Raw genomic sequence first — 21,740 nt, 5'->3', positions numbered from 1 at the left:
ATATAGCTAGTAATTCTACCCTTCTGTTTTAGGCAGCCGTTGCTGATTAATAACAAAATAAGAAGCAGTATTAGAAAAAATTCTTCACATATTGCTAAATATAAATACCTTTACTGTAGGAAAGCCTTGTTGTGTTCTATCTTTTACTGAGCCACGGCTGCCCTCAGTCAGGTACCGGGCTCTGTGCTGGGTCTCAGGTTGTACAACTATCTTCAACTCCTTTCCTTCACTTTTGACAGGATACTGTCCACACAACATAGGGCTCTTCTTTACTCCAGTTCCTTTTTGGTTTTCCAATGTTCTGAGAAATCAAAGCACAACATGGAGAAAGTATCAAAAAGAGTTTTCTACAAAATCCATCTAAGATAAAGGAAGAAATAGAATAAGCGATAACAATAAAAACAAGGCTTAGCTTACTGCCAAAATAAAATACAGCCTAAAGGAAGATACATTCTATAAGCAAAGTATCTTTAAAATTTCTGTAACAAAATTTAACTGTATGATACAAGTATAAAAGAAAGTTGGACAGAAAAGAGAAAGAATGCCTGTGCTTGGAGGAAGATTGAGTGCAATAATCTGGGAATAACAGCAAAAAATAGCTACCATCATTATAACCTTTTAGGTTCCACTTCACTCAAAGTACAATTTCAAAATTATATATATATGTGAGTCTTATAAAGCTATAAAGTTATCTACTATTTTTTCTAATCAGACCTGCAAAGCAAAAGAAAAAGTGCGGGTAGCAAAAAAAATAAAAATAAATAAAAAAAACGCCCCACCAAAAAAAGGCCCAAAAAACATACAAAGTTATATGTATCATATTCTTTTGGATATCTTTCTCAGCAAATCAAACTGGAGAAAATTATAATAAATAAATCAGTGATTTGATTTTTATTGGGAAATTGGCTTTACTCTAAACAATCTTTCCCAGAAGTGTGATTTTTCAGAGTATTTTTGTGATTAGTTAAAATAATAAAGCTCTCAATAAAAATTTTATAACCTGGGCTTTACAGCATCAGCAATCTAATTTTTTTAAAATTGTGCTTCTAACATTAATTTGTTTATATTTGCTGTGTGGAATATATGTTCAAAGAAAAACAGTATCCCAAATGGTGATTAGGACTTTAGGCCACCAATTAGTCTGTAAAATTGTTGACGTGCTATAAATACTCATATATGATAAAAATAAGTAGAAAATAATACTGTTAGTTATCTTTTGAGCAATATGAAATAGATATAAAATTATTCATGTACATTTTTAAATTAGAGAAGGGCCTTAAATGCTTTCTCTGTGACTCTCCCAATCCTAAGTTTTGACTCACAATGAAGATCCAGGAACCATGAGATGACTTTAGACAAAATCTCCTCCAAAAGCAACCAGGTCCCAGGAGGAACATTAGGTCTTCAAACACAGAGAAGCTAAGCAGCCTTCAACCTGGCTCTAATGCTTACCCCTCCAGCTCTAACCAAGTTGTTGCCTCAATCATCAGGAACAAAGAGGAAAGGCAGTACCCTCGATGAAATGGGGACTAGGTTGAACCTGATGGCTAGGAAAAGGGGCAGAAGAATGGAGTAAAGAAGGGATGGAACTGACATAGGAAAGCAGTAAGACTGAATGGATAAAAGGAAAAGTTCTCAGGGCAAGTACTATACTTAATCATTTTCATATTTCCTGAATTTTGCACAGTTCATGAAATGTAAAAGGTGCTAAAGATATGTTTGTTGATGAAGGCAAACAGGAAAAAGAAAGGCACAAAGAAAGGAAAACAGAAGGAGAAAGGAACTTCTATAATATTAAGATGAGAAAGACCAGATCCTAACTGGACAAGAATGCCATTCACATAAGTTTGACACAATGAAGTCAAAGATTACCTGTATAAGTCATTTAAAAGGCCCTTGCAGAATAAATTCTATGAAAAAAAGTATCAAGTTGAGGCTGGAACAATGGGCAATAAACCCCATTTTTCTTTTCATCATTTTGGGTAGAAGTTCAAACATTTGGTCTGAATAGTGTGCAGTTCCTTACATATGAAATTCTATAATGATATTCTGTATTATACTCATCTTAAAAGCAAAGCAAAAATATTCATTCATTGAAACTATGTAAAAAGATCCCCAAATATACATACAAAGAAACTAAAAGAAAATACAGCAAAATGATAATAGCAGTTGTACTGACTAGATTATCAGTTATTTATTTTCTTGTATTTTTCAAATATGTGTAATTCGTATCTATCAGTTTTATAATAAAAAAGAGAAAACTTTTTAGTTTGAAATATATGGAAAATTTGTAAAGCATGTCAATGAACTTGACAAGATATGTGCTAGTCAAGCTAATGTTTATGAGGGTAAATAAGTGAAATAAGTTTTACTATTACAGTAAAACAAAATGTCTCACTTGGGATGATGACTGTTAAATGAGTTGACAAAGTATACACATTACAGCTTAAAGAACAATAGCACATGTAAATAAACAATCTGTAAAATGATACTTTAAAAAGTTATTTAAACTGTCTTTATTCCTTAAGTTTAAATGTAAAAATGGAATATATACATATTTAGATCTATGGTCATCTCAAACAATGAAAACATCAACTAATTTTTAGAAAAGCAGTCATTCAAATTACTAATTTTTAAGGTATGATGGCTTAAGAAAAAACAAAGTAGCAGTTAGTTACATGGGATTTTATTTTTAAGTGACAATTAAAAGGAAAATCCACTGTTGTGGCATATTCTATTCAGAAGTCTTAAAAATGACATTCTAACTCCTTTGTGCTGCATAATCCTTCTGGTTGTCTATATCATAAAAATAATTTTCACTACAAAATCCCTAAAATAGGTCTCCCAATAGACGACTTTATATCTTAATTTGTAGGAATATCTAGAAGAGAATGGGGTTACTGACATTTAGTCAAAGCATTTAAGAATAATACAGCTAAGAATATTTAAATACTGAGCAGTTTTTTTTAATAGTTTTATTTTCTTAATAAACTCTAACATTTTAGTTATATAAAAATGCTATTTCTATCCACGGGCTATCAGGATTTCTATGTGGTATCTTGAAAATCAAAAAACTGCTAAAAACAATATTTGAAAGTACATTTTCTAAATACCTAGCATTATATAAATTGCAAACTTATGGCACATTAGATTGAAGACTATATACCTTATCTCTCAAAAATTTTTAAATTTCTGGGCCAGCCCGTGGCTCACTTGGAGAGTGTGGTGCTGATAACACCAAGGTCACGCATGGGTTTGGATCCCATATAAGGATGGCCAGTTAGCTCACTGGGTGAGCATGGTGCTGACAACACCAAGTCAAGGGTTAAGATCCCCTTACCGGTCATCTTTTTAAAAAAAGAAAATAAAAAAAATAAAAAATAAAAAAAAAATTTAAATTTCTTTTATGTTTCTAACATTTTTCTCATTGTTGAAGATAGAGGCTTTTAGCTTAAGATGCTCTGAAAATTTGTTTTCAAAAGGCCTATATTTCTGCATATTTACATGAGGTTTCATCCTTTCCTCAATATAGTTCTCATAAATTTAAATTTTAAACTTCTTCCATGATTTCCATATATTCAAATATTTTTCCATTACCTAAGAAGCTGGACATTTCTTCTGCTGCTTGATGGAGTTTCTGCTCCATAAATTATTTCATGAAAGATTTTGTCTTGAAAAATGTCATTATTTCCCTGGGTAACCTCAAATCATTTCTAAGATATATCTATCATACAAAAGCAGAAGCAGAGAAGATGTTGGTCAAGATATCACTTTAATTAAAAACTGCAAATCACTGTGTTGACTATCCCTAAGACAAAATTTTATTTGTTCTTAATTTGAAACTTTAACATCTATTTCAGTACAAAAATGAAAATTTCTCTTCTGGAATTTTATAAAAAGATTTTCTCCATTGAAGCCCAAATAAATCTACAGGTTTTTAATGGTATTCATGAACATTTTAGATCTATGCTACCTGTCACAATTACTTAAGTATTCATCTGTGGTAATTCATTAAGTTTCAGAGAACTATTCTATATGTAACAGCTCTACAAATATTATGTTCTAAAACTCCTGACTGTTAAAATGGCAACATTTTAGGAAAGGTTATATACCTTGTTTTCTTTTAGGTAATTTCCTAATATGTACTTTCTAAAACTGAAAAGCATTTAAATGTGCATTTTTATTTAACTACATCACCGTAAAGGAATTTTAAATAAAAATATAAAAGAAAGTAGTACAGAATAATTAATTGCTTAAATAGTAGAAGTTATTTTAAAAATGTACTGAGGGAATATTTAAGGACAAGTTTAACATACAGTAAGTGAGCCCCATGGCTCACTCAGGAGAGTGCGGTGCTGGAAGCGCCAAGGCCACGGGTTTGGATCCTATATAGGGATGGCCTATAGGCTCACTGGCTGAACATGGTGCAGACCAAACCGTGCTGAGGGGTTGCGATCCCCTTACCGGTCAAAAAAAAAAAAAAAAGGAATATTCTCTATGATATTCAGCCATATTTTTAACTTAAAACTGATCAATGATGTCATCAACTAGTAAACCAATCTAAAGCTTCTCAACCATTTTCATAACCTGAAATTGTAATGTCAACTAAAGGATCATACATTGCCTCCCAAAAAGCTAATTCTCAAAAATCCAGTGAGTTAAACTTCACCAAATTATGTTGAACATACTGTAGGAAAATCTAATTTAAGACGTCTAACAATTAAATATTACGATGTAAGTACCAAAGGAATTAAAAGTTAAAAATAAGTCATACTATTCTGCATTATAGCAATAAATATTCTGTAGTAAAGCTATTGAAATATATATGTTGGCAGAGATGAAAGAAAACTCAAACATGTACCATGATCTTGTTCCATCATCCTCCAAATAAGCAACCCAGAATCACACACACACAAAAAAATTAGTAATTAAAAAAAAAAAAAACTGAATTGGCACAATGTATTAAAGAAAAAAATTTTAAATACATGAACCAAAATGATGAGAATCAAACCATCAATTTAGTATTTTCTTGTTTTCATCAAATAAAGAGAAAGAATAAAAATGAAGTCTAAAATCCTCTCCAAAAGGTAATGGAGTAAACCATATGAGGATACAATGTGAGAGAGAACACAAACTAGCTCTTGGTGAACGTTTTATGTTGTTATAGCTAGAGTCAGTACTAGTTATTTCTATGAGTAAAAATATTTTTAAATCCTTTTAAAATATAAATCAGATTGTTTTCATTTTCTGCTACCTAACTATATTCATAATAAGATTCCTATTGTTATAATCTATTGTATCTTATTTTTTTCTCTACTAAAATTTGGTAATTTTAAGTTAAAATATTCATGTATTTCAATGATAAAATTAGCATGTTTGCTTTATATGCAAGCTTAAGCTGAGCAATTTAGAAAAGTTGGGAATGATTTTTTGTTGTTGTTTTTCATAATGGTGATAGAACTTTAAAAAATGTGAATACCAACCCATTTCCTGCTTTTGAGTTGCTTTTGTTGTCCGTTGTAAGCTGAGAAAGCACATAGTGAGGTGCTTTGGCACTGTCGGCATCAAATATATCCATATTAGATTCTTCACAATCTCGTCGTTTGACCCCCGGCCTCTGCTTTGGATTTCGTTTTCGTGATTTACGAGGTACCTCAGTGTTATCATTGTAGGAATTGGTGCTCATGTTACTGAAGTTGGAGGGGGAATCCTCCATCCACATACTGCAGCTCTGCTCAGATTCCAATCCACACCCCTCATCCTGGCAGGACATCCGACTGTTATCCAGCAAGTCCTCAGGTGGTGGTGAGATGTACAAGACTGTGTGCCTCTTCGGTGTTGATGGATGCTGCTGAACTGTGTTACTGGTTAACTGCTTTTCACTTACCCCTCTGTTACTTACCCCCACGGCTGAGGAGCAGCTCTCCACTTGCATAGCCTTGCTGTCCGTGACTGAGGTAGAATAAATGGTAGGGCTGGAAGAGGTGGTAAAGGAGCTGCAAGCACCGCCCATGGAGGAAGAAGAGGGAGCTGAAGAAGCATCTGCAGTGTACAATTCAAGAGTAAATACACTATACATGTTTTCACCTATGCTGGCTAGCAGTCCCATTGAAAATGTGATTTGTGAACTGATTGTTTTTCCCCAAAATGAATAGTTGGAATTTGGTTAAGTTTTAGAATATAGATGCTTCAAGCAATACAAGGCCTAAAAATGCAATTTTTAAAAATGCCCAATAGCATTATTTTACTTGTGTTACAATTGATAAGATTTTTTAAATCTAATTTAACGTTTCAAGCTGTAAAGCAAGAATAAAGCTTTTATTGCCTCAGCTGGACGTTCTGTTGAATTTTAATCATTTAAAGTAATAAAGAAAACCCCAATATGAAATATATGCTTGTGGTCCACATTCAATGCCAATTAAATAATTCATTATAGAATTTGAAAAGTGGGACTGTGCTTAGCCACAAAATATTAAAATAAGTTTCTAACCTATGAAGCAGAGAACTACAGGTCATTTTTAATGCAGACACTCCCTGCTTCAGAGGCAAATCCTGGAATAAAAATATGAGAAAATAAATGAGAAAAGAGCTTCTGATTATTCTAGATATCAATTATAAAATGAGAAATAAATAGAAAAAATATATAATCAACTGAACTGGAGGCAAAATGGAACTGGTACCATCACTATGATTGGTTGTAAAATCTAGGAGAATACAGGTGGAAAAGGTTTGCTTTGGAGCATGCCGGGTCATAGAAGATAAGCAAGTTAACCATCGAGAGCCTCCAGAAGTTGGAAGTGGCAGTTTAAAATCATGAACTCTAAAATAAATAAATCCATCCTTCATGACAGAATGAAAAGCAGAATAAGGACTGATTACAGGATAGTTTTCTCTTACAAAGTACTTGACTACATGCTCAGCAATTGGTTATCACTGTCTATTTCCTCTCTTTAAAGGGTCTGCTTGATTGTGACTATTAATGAAATTTTCTAACTTAAGAGAAACAGTAAATTTTATGGGCTAAAGTCTAACAAAAAAGAGTTAAGCATGAAAATCTCTGAAGAGCTTCAGATTGAATTCCTATAAAAGTTTTGTATTTTTTTATAAAACCATTTATGTATTATGCCTAGCAAAAAAGATTTAAGTAGATCTTTTCAGAATGTGTGGCAACTGGCAGAACAGCTCACTGAAAATACTACTACTTTATTCCTTAACAGCATAACCTCAGAAGCACACTAATATTGCTAAGGTTGGAAGACATCATTCCTAAAATTTTAGAAATACCTTTTTATTTTGTACAATATGGAAAGGTTTATAATTATACACACACACACACAAAATAAAAATGGACAACATGACAGACAAAAAGATATGTTCAAATCTAAAATTAATTTGTATCTGTAGCCAAGTATGCCACTGTTTAAAGTGTACAATAAAACTTAAAAGTGTGATGTGCAGTTTCTGGACTTCCAACATTTATATCAATTATAAAATAAAGAATGAAATATAATAATGACAATGTTTACATAATCAAAAGCCAATTACCAAAGATTTATTTTTTAGTTAACATGTATCAAAACACTTAAATTATTTGAAAGAACTACATCCACCCAGAATTTTTCAGTGCAGTGAAGGCTGAAGAGCACTGTAATTAATATTAGCCATTAACAATGTGATCTATATAATGCCACGAGGAAAGATTTTCCCCAACTACCATAATTAAAAGAACCTAAAGCAATTAGATGATACCAGTTCCATTTTCCAGTTTGTATCCTTGTTAAATGCAGTAGCTGAAATTGGAAAATTCAGTCACTTTAAACTGTATTCCAATTTAAAGAAAAATTTATCAATTTTGTATCATGCAGTAATGCAATGTTTTCTTAGTAAATAAATATTTTAAAAGATTTTTTAAAACTACAAAATCTAGATGCTAATGTAAGTGACAGTTTAGGAGCTGATTTGTAGCCACTTTGGGTATAAACATAAAGTTTTTTTCTTGTTTTTTTGAAAAGTACTACAGAATTTTTAAAGAAAAAATAGGAAAGGTATTATGTCTAACATCCTCCATCTGTTCCAACTATTGGCAAAAATGAAGCCAAATTTTTGTATGCATATGAGCCTATGTTCTTCATTTTCAGAGAAATACAAGTATGCAGCACACAATATTAGCAGTGGAACACACAACACATGCAGCATGAATGCTGTGAACTTGTATTTCTATAAAGTGTCTTTTTCCCACTCACCCCTTTTGAATCTAAAAATCATGCACATGAGAATGCAGAATATGGACATCTCACAGATCCCTGTCCAGGAAAGATGAAAAGAACGGGTGAAAAGCAATCATGAACTCAAAAGCAAGTTATGTGGTATTTATGAGTTTAATATGTGAGATATAACCTAGCATTGCTCTTTGAGAAAAAATAATTTTATCTTGCAAATCTTATCAAAAACCATCATGATTATAAAACCCAATGGAAATAATAATCATGAGCGTCTGTTCTGGGACAGGTATGCCAAACTGTGATATCATACTCTCCATAAGCTAAAATATTCTATACATTTTCCTTGGACACCTAATACACTATTGTTGCATTTTACCTCCAGTTTCCCAGATATACTCATTAAATTAAAAAGTTAATTAGCACAAAATTATGAAACTGAAAATATTATTCTGTCAGAAGACAGCAGTAAGCATCCTTTAATTGAAAAATATTACTTTTAAAAGCATACCTCAGCTTGGTCCTCAAATTACAAAGATTTCACTTACATTAAGACAAATAAAATAAATTTTTTTAAGCTATAAAATTATTTCACTGGTATCAAGGATGCTCTGATAATGATAATGGTGCATAGAACCTTTCACATAAAAATGTTACATTCTGGTGAGCAAGTGATTGACTACCCACCAGCATTAATAATGCCAGGTGAGGTGATGAAGTGGAGGATAAAGACTGTGGGCCCCTTGAGAGCACTAACAATATCTGTCTAATCTTAGACCCTCCCAACACCTACCATAGTGCATTCCCTGCATGTAGTAAAAATCCAAATTTTTTATTAAATTGACTTGTGAGAAGCCAAAATATGACATGTATATTGAGTTATATTAAAGTTAAATTGGCAAATAAATGTAGGTTGAAGAAAAAAAGATTTACTTCTCAAAGTACTTAGAATATATATTATCACAATAGCATTATCTGATACAGGGAAAATATGAAGGGTTTAGAGGTAACTATGCTATTTCTACGAAGACTGCTCTAACAACTTTCCTCCTTGAAACTATAAATAAGCCAAACTACCTACTTATATTTTAATTCATAAATTTACCAAGGATAAAAAATTAATATTATCCCATTAAAATATAAATACATAAAAATAATGATATCAAGAACATTTTACATTTCTAAACACTAATTACCATTTCCAAGCATTCCCAGAAAAGCACTAAAGAATATTCGTGGGAATATTATAAATGTACTTAAAATAGTTATAAAGACTTTTCGGTTACCATATTACTAAATAAAATATCAAGAAACAGCTTAATTGACATTCCATAGAACTAGAGTGTTAGTTAATATAATCCGGCCCCATCTATATACATTCTTTTTTATTTATACATTCCTGCATATAAAATATGCTAAGTACTCCTCCCAGTCCTCCTTATTTGGTGCTAAGTATCTTTTTCTTTTCTTTTGGTGGCTGGCTGGTACATGGATTGAACCCTGGACCTTGGTGTTATCAGCACCAAACACTAACCAGCTGAGCTAACCGGGCAGTCCCTTTATTTTTATCTGTTAGGAATGTAGAGGCTATGTTTAATTGCTACATATTAAAAATACAGAAACTCCAACATGAGTTTCTCCTCATTGAGCAGAACAGTTATAAAGTATTTCTTTCTACTTAATAACTTTCTAATTCTATTTGTTCCTTACATCTCTTATCAATCCTTCATAAACCTGAAATTTATTCTTAATATTTTTCTTAAAATTATTCTCTTATCTAAGTAACATGAATAAATTGTTATTGATTTTTTTTACTTGTATGAAATAATTATCTGTGAACCTAGTCTAACTTACATTAAAATAACTTTATTTTTCCATGGCATTTTCTGTAACCACAGAGTAAAACAAACCAAAGGGAAAACTAGTGGACATTCTACAATTTACTAATGGAAATTTATAATCTCAGAAGAAAAGATTAATTTTAAAATTTTTAAAGTGAAAGGAGGTGTCATATCTGTAGTATCCTATATTTAAATCTAATAGCCCTGCCATTAGCAGCACCAAATTACCAGACCAAATATCAGTAATGATAATGAATTTGAATTGTATATATGGCTTCTTTTAAGCATTGATGGAATCACTAAGGTTCACTATGAATATTCAAAGTAGTTGAGATAAAAAGATTGACAGGGAATACATGGATATCCCAGAATTAGCAAGTATTATTAATTTGATGAGAAAGATGAAAAATGGATTTTAAAAGACACCAACATGTGTAGATTTTATATACTCCTTTTTTTTTTTTTTTTTTGTCTTTTGTCTTTTTTTCCGTGTCCGGCAACGGATCGCAACCCTCAGTGTTGCCCCCGTACCGGACCAGGGACCGGCAACGGGATTGCAAACCTCGGCGTTGCTCCCGCGCCTCGCTCAGCCAGTGAGCGGGAGCCGGTCTGTATGTGGGATCCGAACCCTCGGGCGGGAGCGCTGCCGCGCTTCCCAAGCGGCGCACTATCCAGTGCGCCACCGGGCCGGCCCCTATATACTCCTTTTTTAAACTATATTTTAAGTATTAGTTCTAGATTTATCAACTAGAAATTTTTTGGATTTTTTTTTCAATATATTTAGAATTAATTAATTGATTAATTGATTTTTTTGGTGGCTGCCTGGTAGAGGGATCCAAACCCTGGTGTTACAAAGTCACACTCTAACCAGCTAAGTTAACTAGCCAGACCTAGAAGTTTTTTTTTTTTTTTTTTTTGTCTTTTTCCGTGTCCGGCAACGGATCGCAACCCTCAGTGTCGCCCCCGTACCAGACCGGGACCGGCAACGGGATCGCAGCCCTCGGTGTTGCTCCCGCGCCTCGCTCAGCCAGTGAGCGGGAACCGGTCTGTATGTGGGATCCGAACCCTCGGTGGGAGCGCCGCCACGCTTCCCAAGCAGCGCACTATAGCAGTGCGCCACCGGGCCGGCCCCCTAGAAGTTATTTTTAAATACCATAATATTTTAGTGCTTAAAATACCACTAAAAAGAGATAACACCTTATATGGAATTAACTAGACTTTTTACAGAAAACTTTGAAATTAGAAACATTCTTTAAAGTCCTCCGAAAAAAACACAAGTACCTTTCACTGATTAAAAATATATGACAGAAATGACATTTTACTAAGCTTCCAGGATCAAAATCTGATCCCTAGCATTGAAATATGCACATATATTTTATAATTTTTCAACATCTGTGCACAATCAAGTTTCATAAAAAGCCATTAAAACAAAAGCCATAAAATTTGCAAGTGTGCTAAGTGAACCAATAGTGGAACGGAGAAGGAGTCAACCAATTGCCTGGTCAGAAAATAATTATAAAAAACAACAGAGAATATTTGAAAACAATTTCTGAGTTAAAACACATATTATTCAGCCTTAGTTATTCTTTTTAAGTACTGCATTATATTGTTCTTACTGATAACAATGACTTCAAATCTAACATCTTGTCTGATAAATGTCACCTAGATATATGGACATATTTTCAGATCAAAGAAGAAAGATATTCAGAGAAAAAAATTGTAAGGCCAACATACATGTTGCCTAGAGATTGAAATACCTAGAACACACAAAGTGGCTGCAAACCTGCTTTGTCAATACCTTACATGCCAACCTTCATTTTTTACTTTTCTTCTTCTTCTTATAATATTAATGTAAAGTTTAAAACTTTACAGAAAGGTTTAGTTTCAATCAGTATCAATCCACTATTTAGAAACAAAAAAAGAAAGGAAGAAAGAAAGAAAGAAAGACTTATGAAGAAGTCTGAAAACGAGACCGACCTATACCCTGGGTGAGATTGGATGGGTTAAGTGTCTCTGGCACTATTTGTCTTCACTATTGACAGACACTGTCACACAACCCACCACACGATGCCTGTCTCTGAATGGCGAAGCTAGAATGCAAGTTAAGTGTATTAATAGAAAAAACAACTAGCATCCCAGCATATAAAATAAGCAATCCAGATTACTTTACAAAAAAACAAAAACCAAAAATTGTATACTTGATCATTTAATTTACATGTTTAAAACAGTTTCAATTTCCCATTTGTACTTTTCCCACCCAACATAAGTTTAGATGCTACAATAAGCCATATTTTAAAAATTAAATTATTAACATCCAAATAAATGAATGTGGGGAAATTTCTTATCCAAAATTTTTGTTAACTCATATTCACCAATTTGTTCTCCTGTTAAAAAATGCAATCTAATCCATAAACCAGAACACTCTTTTTCAGGTGTTTTTAGGCTGTGTCCCTTACCTAAACTCTCTTAAAGAGTAGTAGAGGAAATGTTCTGAATGATACATTCAAGCTATAAGAAATACCTAGATTTTAGCAGCAAAAGAACCTTCATTTCAGGCCATATTGATTCTCACATAATACTTCCTTACCCTCTTCTCAAACAAAGCTACCAATTTATATTTTTAAATTAGATATGTTACAGTATACAAAATGTCTGATCCTAGAGACTTTTTTTTTTTTTAAAGGGGCTGGCTGGTTAGCTCAGTTGGTTAGAGCGTGGTGTTACAACACCAAGGTCAAGGGTTTGGGTCAGCACGCTGGCCAGCTGCCAAAAAAGTCCAAACAAACAAAAATAATTAGCACTACTACTGAAGTTGAAAGGTTTGCTACTGGTTTATTAGAGACCATCTTTTTCTTCCCCAGTCCATCAAGTTGCCATTCAGAGTTCTAATACTATAAAATAATTCCTCTTCAATTTTTAATCTGAATTCTCCAAAAATAATTATTTTTACCTTGTCAGAGTGTCATTAATATATTCACAAAACATTTACTAAAGAATACTTCCTGAAAAACACAATCTTTGTCCTTACACTTGGAGCAATGTTTTAAATTTATCTTTTGTCCTATTTAACCCAAAGTATGTAAACACAGTGTAAAACATATACCAGGTCCACATTAAATAATTTTTTTTCAATCCTTTTAAAAACCTTTCCTACTGGAAGAGAAAGATGTTTTCCATCATTCATCAATTTGAGTACTACTACTGAGTAGCACACTGGTCAATATTGAGTGAAGCTGAAACATAAACCTCTACTTCAAACAGTTTAATCAAAAAGGGAAATAATTATTCTAGCTGATCACTACATTTATTACACTGCCAAAAACCCCAGGAAGTATAAGTTAAAAAAAAGAGAGAAGTATTATGCTACTTGAAAGGTAATGTCACTGTAAGACAAAAACAGAGTATACCTCTAAACTTAAATAAAAATTAGAGAGAAAAATAGTTCTGAGGGATGGTATTTGAAGGAGACTTCAATGGTTTGTCATATAATACATTTTAATATAGTTTAGATTAAATAATAATGGTATCCCTGCCAATTCTATTCCAATGTCTTCACATTTCTTTTTTTTAGAAGTGACCAAAACAACAAAAGAAAATGGTATATATAATTTCATTAGAACCTTCTGACTTAGTTAATCAGGTTTTATACCTGGGTCTGGATTAGAATGTACATTAGATCCAATTGTAGACTAAGTTACCTAGGCAAAAAACATAAGTCATAAATTGTTCTAACAGAAGTCTTGATCATTGACCATGCAATTTTACCATTCCATTTTTAAAAAGTGGGAAGAGAATTCTATGAAGAATTCTTAAACAGTCAACTTCGTAGAATTATCATCCGGAACTGTCTATTCTTTTTTTTTTTTTTTTTAAAGATGACCGGTAAGGGGATCTTAACCTTTGACTTGGTGTTGTCAGCACCACACTCTCCCAAGTGAGCTAACGGGCCATCCCTATATAGGGATCTGAACCCGTGGCCTTGGTGTTATTAGCACCGCACTCTCCCAAGTGAGCCACAGGCTGGCCCTGAACTGTCTATTCTTCCTATGATTCATCATCCTCTAGCAACATTCCTTTTATATTCAAGGAATCCTATTGACAGGGTCAACATGACAGAATAGGAGAGTCTGAAAGTAACTTCCATAGCCCATGTATGTTTACATCAAAACTGAGAAGCGAAACTTCAAAATAAGGCCAAAAATAGACTGGATGAGAACAGAAAGAAAAAAATCAAAATAAAGTTTAAAAACTGACTTTTATAAAGGGAAGACCTGTTTTTAAAAAACAAATTCTAACAAATAACGTTAGAAACACATGGGGAAGGAATGTCAATGTTTATTGAATAATCACAAATTATCAAGTAATATTAGGTATTTTACATATTTATTTTCATAATAACCTTAAGAAGACATTGGTGTTATTGTCTAATAACAGAGGTAATATTATTGGAAATTTATTTAACTTTCTCAAGATTCTGTCAGTATGATAGAAATCATATAACAGCAATCAAATTCAAGCGAGATATTTATGATTCTAAAGCCCATGCTAATAGTTTACGTGAAAAAATAAAGAGATGTAAATAAAACTATATACATGTGGTGGTGGTGGTATGTGTGATCTAGAGGGTGGCTATATAGACCTGGCACTTTGAGGTGCTTTCTCATTCATTTTCTAATTTAATTGACAATAATCCCCTGTAATTATATGGAAAGAATGAATTTTACCTCAGTGGGCTAAATAAATACTGCCAATGAACATATACTTGCATTGAACATTTAATATATCCCAGACCTTTGTTACTTTTTAAGAGCAGAGTTTATTGGACATTTTGATTTATTATTTTAATCATCTGCTAGCTGCTGTTTTTTTTAATTATGAAATATTTACAACTAACACCCACGTACTGTCTACCCATATTAAATAAATGCTAACATTTTACTATGTATGATTTTTTTTTTTTTTGTCTTTTGTCTTTTTCCGTGTCCGGCAACGGATCGCAACCCTCAGTGTTGCCCCCGTACCGGACCGGGGACCGGCAACGGGATCGCAAACCTCGGTGTTGCTCCCACGCCTCGCTCAGCCAGTGAGCGGGAACCGGTCTGTATGTGGGATCCGAACCCTCGGGCGGGAGCGCCGCCGCGCTTCCCAAGCGGTGCACTATCCAGTGCGCCACCGGGCCGGCCCCTATGTATGATTTTTTTAAGATAAAAAATATCACAGGAACAGATGAAGTTCTTTTGTTATAAAACAGTTACATCAACACTTTTTTGCATATGATATTATCAGTCTTCTTGGTGATTTAAAAGAGTAAGCCCACGTCTGTCATTAATTTCTTAAACAAAATTGTACAAAACATATAAAAATACAAATTGTATCTATTTTATTTAAGTATTTTGCCTATAAATGGTTGAGAATCTGTGACGTTTTAAAATGCTGTTCTACAAACTCACGTAATATAAAAATGTGCTTATTTATCAGCAACTGAATAAGTCACAATATCTATAAAAGGTGTTGCTAAAAATTATTAAGAGGACAATAAAAAGGGAAATATTTAAGGAACAAAGCAGTAATTGGCCAAGTATACTTTTTGTCAATTACATTTTATAATATGGATGGCTTCCCGAATTAGTAGTTGTTTCTGAATTAATAGTCACAGCCCAAGTTTGCTTACACTTTTTATTCTGATAATGCAGACTTTAGCATAAATCTATACATACATATATACATTCATGGTACTATCTATATATATGAATTTATATTTGCTATGTAATTTTAGTATAAGACAGAAGGAGTAGAGATTTTTAAACCTACTTGCAACATGTTTGTAACTAGGATCTAAATTCCTTCTAGAAGTGGTCCAGTTTTCTAGGAAAAATGGGGATGGCCATGTGGAATAACAGATCAACTCACAATATTTTACCTCACAATATCAGTATATAGGTTAATCACCTTTCTTGTTAATAGGCTTCAGATTTAACCTTACAAATAGTATACTACATAAGTGGAAAAATTCTGAAATATGTTAATCCATTTTACACAGAGGAACAATCAAAGGCAAATTTGTTCCTCAAATTTAGTCAACTGAAGAAAATCCAAATTATATTGAGATGGGGGTGCTCAATTTCCCTGGGCTTGGATTACAGAACACACCTCTGGGTTACCAGCCATTCTCCAAGGTTTTAGGCCCCTCCTCCAGAGGAAAGTTACTGTTCCTAGTTAGACCTATTCTCAACACCAACAGGAAGAAATAGAGAGCTCAGGGGGCTGGTTTATGCAAATCCAGTGGCTGGCCATGCTCAGTAGAGAAGGGTTATATAACCTGGTAGCTGAATGACCTTCCACTAGGGGTGCTAAAGAGTACAGAATGTTCTTGAATATGTCTGGTGCATGTGATGGGATTTGACCAATGGACATGCTCCAAAAAGAAGATCAACTGAGCATGTGCACGACTATATTACACAACTGGGAATCACCCCCTTAACTGAATATTCAGTAGATAGCTAAACCATGAAAGCTGAATCCTGGCAAAAGGCAGGGCTCTTGCTTATTCTGAGAACCAGCTTGCACTCTGCCTGTAGAATGTGTATTTTTTTCTTTAAACTTGGCGTGGGCCCTGCTCAATCTCTGGAGATATGCCACACTCTCTCTGTGAAATCTGTATCTCTTATTCATTATATTAAACCTGTTCTCACTTTCTCCTGTGACTCTGCTCTTGAATTCTTTCCTGTGGTGGAGTCAAGAAACTGGTAAGAGGACAGGGAGGGTCAAGGCCAACTATCGGCACCCCAGATCCTTCCTCAGGCTTCAATATAACAAACTGTAAATACTTTCTAAATAAGCAAACAAGTTATAATGGGATATATAATTCTGATGCTGTGAATCACTTTTATTAAGAATTAATATTCTTCAGGAAATCGTATTCCCATTTTGCAGATCCTGACACTTGTACAGCTTTTTCAACTCAATATCCTACACATTACCTACCTCAGGATCTTGTGTTTCCCTAAGTGAAGTGATAGCATACAATGCTAAATTCCCTGAAGTTCAAAGGCAAGGATTAAAGAAGTGAAATCTCAGTAGGAAAGAAGAGTGGTACCTTGTGGCTGGAAGGACTAAGATATGATTACATATGATGGTATGCAAATTGTCTACCACAATTACCATCACATAGCGGGAACTCAAAAATAACATACTTTCTTTACACCTCATTTTTTGCACAGTTTTGTTGTTCCAGATGGTTTAGAAATCCCTGATTTTAACTTAGCTTATTAAGATGTCTGAAATGAATTAAAGCGTAGCTGTTCTCTGATTATAGGACGTTAATTTAGTTTTCTAGTGTCTTTTCCTGTAGTGTAAATAACACTCAATTAAATTCTTTGGATGTAGAAAATACCTGTTACGTACTTGAGATTTGTTAATTGCCATGATACTATTTAGTAAGAAAGTATTTATTATTGCCAAAGCACTTCCAAAAGAAAAGTTTATTATATCGATCACTTCATGTAAAATTATGAACTTAAATTACATCCTTAAAAACCTATAGTGATCCAATAAGTGGAGACATTCAACAGAGATTTTTATTGTATGGTGCATTATGACTATATATATCTATATGTGTTAAAATCTATGAAGCCTTAGTGTACTGAAAACATTATTTCTAAAGAGTACTAACATAATTATTGAAAGTAAAATATCAATTTTATGAAAACAAAAAATAGTTAAGATTCTCTAACTGAATTATAAAACCTATAGTTTGATTAATTCATTGTTTAGCTCAAAAATTAAAATAAAATAATTTTTAAAAACATGAAACAGTCCCTCTAGCAAAATATCATATTTTGATATAAGCTAATAAACATAATATCATATCCCCAAATGAAGACAAACAAATAGAGTCTAGGATCAAACAAGAAAATAATTTGATTTCTTAAAATGAAGAGTAATGTTTATTGTTTACTTCTGTGAAAGACTTGCTATTTTAAATAAATTAAATAAATTTAAGGATTAAAACTATAAACATACAAATATATTAAAAATAATACTTGATTGCACAGCATGTAAATTATATCTCAATAAAGCTATTATGAAAAAAACAAAAAGAAACAACAAAACCTGCCACATCTCTTTTCAAAAACTCCAAATTCTGGTATGTTTGATTTAGTTCTCCTAAACATTACCTACATTTTAGTTCTTTATAAGCTAAGTCCTAATACTATAGGATTCTTTAAAAAAACAAACAAAAGAATCCTTTCATGATTTGCCTTTCTTTTTGATCAACTCCTTATTTTGCCAAAAAATACCATCAATTCATTTGGATAACTTTTTTGTCTTTACTGAGAACTTACAATACTATTCAGAAAAATTATATTTCTAAAGTTTTATTCATCAATATATTGAATCTCAAACTCTTACCTACCTTTCCACTGGGACAAAAACAGAATTCTGAAAAATTTCAAGGAGGAAAAATTTTAGACTAGTGACTCTCAACTATACCTCCCAGACTCTGACACATGGAGATGGAAGGAATTGTGTAAGTCAGCCTCCCTACCCCAACACTGACCCTGGAATTCACAGGATAAAAAGATATTATTGATGAGAGTGCATAAAAGTGTAAATAGTGTAGAGGCAGAAAAAGGGTTGAGGTACTCTTTTACCCAATATTCTGGATTGTGGATTAGCGGCATTAAATTTACTTACTCCCTCAGTAACATGAGGGGCAAAACATCTAGACTGGTGAATCTGAGAAACACATTTTAAATAACTAAATAATGAAGAATGTCCATGAACATGCATATGCCCAGCCTCTAAATTTTAAAATTTAAATTGATTTCAAACTTGTGAAACACAAACCTTTATGGCAGAACTAGAAGTCTGTTCCCATCAGGCCCTCATACCTGATAGCAGCCAATCCCGCTCCTTTAAACTCTGAAGAATTAGCTACATCAAGAGTCATCATTTTTATGCATTTCATATTTAAACTACAAATGCTATAGATTTTTTAAAAACTCACACAAGTCTAAATCAATGAGCCTTTCCCTACACATCTAGTCTTTTGGCCAAGAAAACACTGAGTAACTTGGTAATATACTCCAAGTCTCTCTCTTTGACAGTTATATCACCAAGGATATTAAAATGTCAAATAAAAATGTGACTTTAATGATATTTACTAACTGATTTTCCTAAAATAATTATTCTGTAATTTATACTCTCTTATCTATAATGGTATATGATAAAGGAATCTTTCTAGCAATACGAAATTAGAATCCCAGAATAAATTATGTTGATTACTAAAAGAAAATTTATGTTAAAAAAAAACAAGATTGGTTTTAGATCATAGAAACTTTCTATGTGTGAATATAAGAAAACTGTCAAGATTACCTCCTTATTCTCTTCATCATCTTTACAATGTCAATAATTTCAAGATAATTTATTACTTCAGAATACTTCCTTCAACCAAATTACTTATTTTCATGATTCTTCAACTCATAGCTTTAAATATGTGTGTGTGGGGGGGGATTAACATTTCATTAGTGACCCAAATTCAAGAACTTGTAATATTTACAAGGAAGAATTTCTGAAGTTGAGTTTGGTACTATTAAAAAGGAAGAGTTGTTCTTTTTCCAAACCTAGTAACATTTTTTCAGCTTTTAAAAGTAACTGGATCTATTGTCAACAAGTTACAAGAAACAGACTTTTAGTTCTATACAGATTCAAAATGTCTAAAAAACAATCTCAAAAGATACAAAATAAATCAGTTAGTCAATTTCTACCTGTGGATTTAAAGTGAAATATTTCATTAAAAATATTTTATCTTTTTCATATTTATTATCTGATACAATTTTTAAACTAGATTTAAAACTTGAAATTCTAGAAAAAATATAAGAACCATTTTAGAACCCAGAGACTATAAAGTGAACCAGGTCATCTTATCAATTTGATTACTAAAAATTTCACTCATTCACAATTAAATCCACAGAAACTGTTAGAAAATGTCTGGCAACACATGAACAGTGAGTAGGGCTGATAAGTTTCTTTGCCACATTTAAAGTTCTCCTGTCCTCAACCAGGAAGGCTTCATAGTGCACTATACAGCTTGGTAAAGAGTGGTATACAAGGTTAATGGTACATAGGTTAATGCATATGAGAAAAATATCTGAAGTTATAGTACCAATATCCTCATTTAAATCACAACCTTCTGATTCACTGTTCTCTTTTTGAAACTAAAAGAATTTAGTTTAGTTTCAAATGGACTTTAAGTACCATTTTTTAAAATGAGAGGTATCATATTAGGCAAGAAACCTCTCATTAGAAGGACAGATAAAACTTTAGAATATATATATAATTTTTTTCCTTTTTCTAAAGCAAACACATTAGTCTTCCCAACTTTTTAGAATTACAGTTGGGCAAACTAGTATTATGGAAAGCATTCATACTAATTTATCACTAATAAAGACTTTTTTCTATTAGCTTATCTGTCAATCTTATTCTAATTCAAAATAAAAATTTGAACCAATTTTATATCATTATAAGTGTATGATTTGAGAGCTGAGTAAAAATAAACTTGATAAATTTCAAATATTACTTTCTACATTTTTTCATTAAAATTAGAAAATCTTTATAAAATATTGTATTCAAATCTTCCATTATTTTCAATGAATTTAAAATAAGTATAATGTCACATATATTTTAAAATGTAGAACAAGATTATAATAAATAACATGCTACAAACAGAAAAGAGACTTGAGTGGTTGAGTCCTTTCCAGATCACACAAAGTAAAATATTTTTCACTTTGATCAAGTCTTTAAAACTAATTGTTAAATAGAAACTCAAACAATCCACAGTTTGGTATTTAACCTTTTTATGTTCAGTCAACAAAACAGCTTTAAACCAGTTCCCATACATGAAGACAAGGTCCATTTTAGGAGATGGCACTTATAGATGTGCCAATGTGAAATTTAAAGAAATAATAATTACATCAAGAAAATTACATTCTAAAATTTTAAGGTTAAAGTATATATTTTAAAACCTATTTAAACAAATCCTCAAATCACACTCTTTTTGATATGAACTTTGCCAGCACTGTTCATGTTGGCCAGATTATACCCTAATTTTCCTTAATAAAGTAAAATGGAATGCATACCAGCAGCAACTACAGCTGGAGGAGGCGAGCCCGCCTCACCGCCGCTTGTCTGACTCATGGATGCTGCAGATGTTTCTCTAGATGGAGGCAACTGTAACTCCTTTGGGAGAAGATCATAGACAGACTCTGTGGAGGCAAAACAGGAGGAAAAAAATTTTTTTAAAAGAGTCAGTCAGCAACCTAATTATATGTGCATGAAATAAATACGTCCTTTCTCACAAAGAGAGCCATATTATTCACAAAAATTAATTTCATATAATAAAATGTTATAAAGAGTTCTTAACAAATATTTTTTCGTTCATTGTATGATTTTATTGAACTAAAGAAAATAAATTCGCCATTAGTTGTGCCCCATGTTTTCTTCTTGGCTTTATTCTTTAAGTTCAAGATAGTCTCTAGAAAGTTCAAATTTTGAAACTGGATAAAACTAGACAGAATAGAAGAAATGCCAAATAACCCAAGATATTCTAATATCTACTTTTGTAATAGTATGAGTGCAATTTACCATCCTTTACATATGACATAGCATATACTAGTGT

General features: G+C 32.5%; 1 protein-coding gene across 2 annotated transcripts in view; it reads right to left on the bottom strand.

Moving 5' to 3' along the window:
- Positions 1-21,299, bottom strand: part of NFAT5 (nuclear factor of activated T-cells 5, tonicity-responsive) — a 79,045-nt gene extending 57,746 nt beyond the window's left edge. Inside the window, exons 1-3 of one of the 2 annotated variants that reach the window (XM_008567887.1) lie at positions 21,202-21,299; positions 5,484-6,042; positions 109-301 (exon numbers count right to left, since the gene is read on the bottom strand). In XM_008567887.1, the coding sequence (XP_008566109.1) occupies positions 109-301; positions 5,484-6,042; positions 21,202-21,259 (810 nt within the window). In that variant the 5' untranslated portion in view covers positions 21,260-21,299. Of the gene's footprint in view, positions 1-108; positions 302-5,483; positions 6,271-21,201 lie in introns of those variants that run through there. The other variant, XM_008567886.1, reaches the window with a different exon arrangement.
- Between the last annotated feature and the right edge of the window lie 441 nt (positions 21,300-21,740).

This window comes from Galeopterus variegatus, unplaced genomic scaffold (assembly GCF_000696425.1).
Source record: "Galeopterus variegatus unplaced genomic scaffold, G_variegatus-3.0.2 Scaffold354, whole genome shotgun sequence".
NCBI lineage: Eukaryota > Metazoa > Chordata > Mammalia > Dermoptera > Cynocephalidae > Galeopterus > Galeopterus variegatus.
The sequence above is the reverse complement of the archived record's forward strand: the minus strand, read 5'-3'. Positions and strand labels throughout refer to the sequence as shown.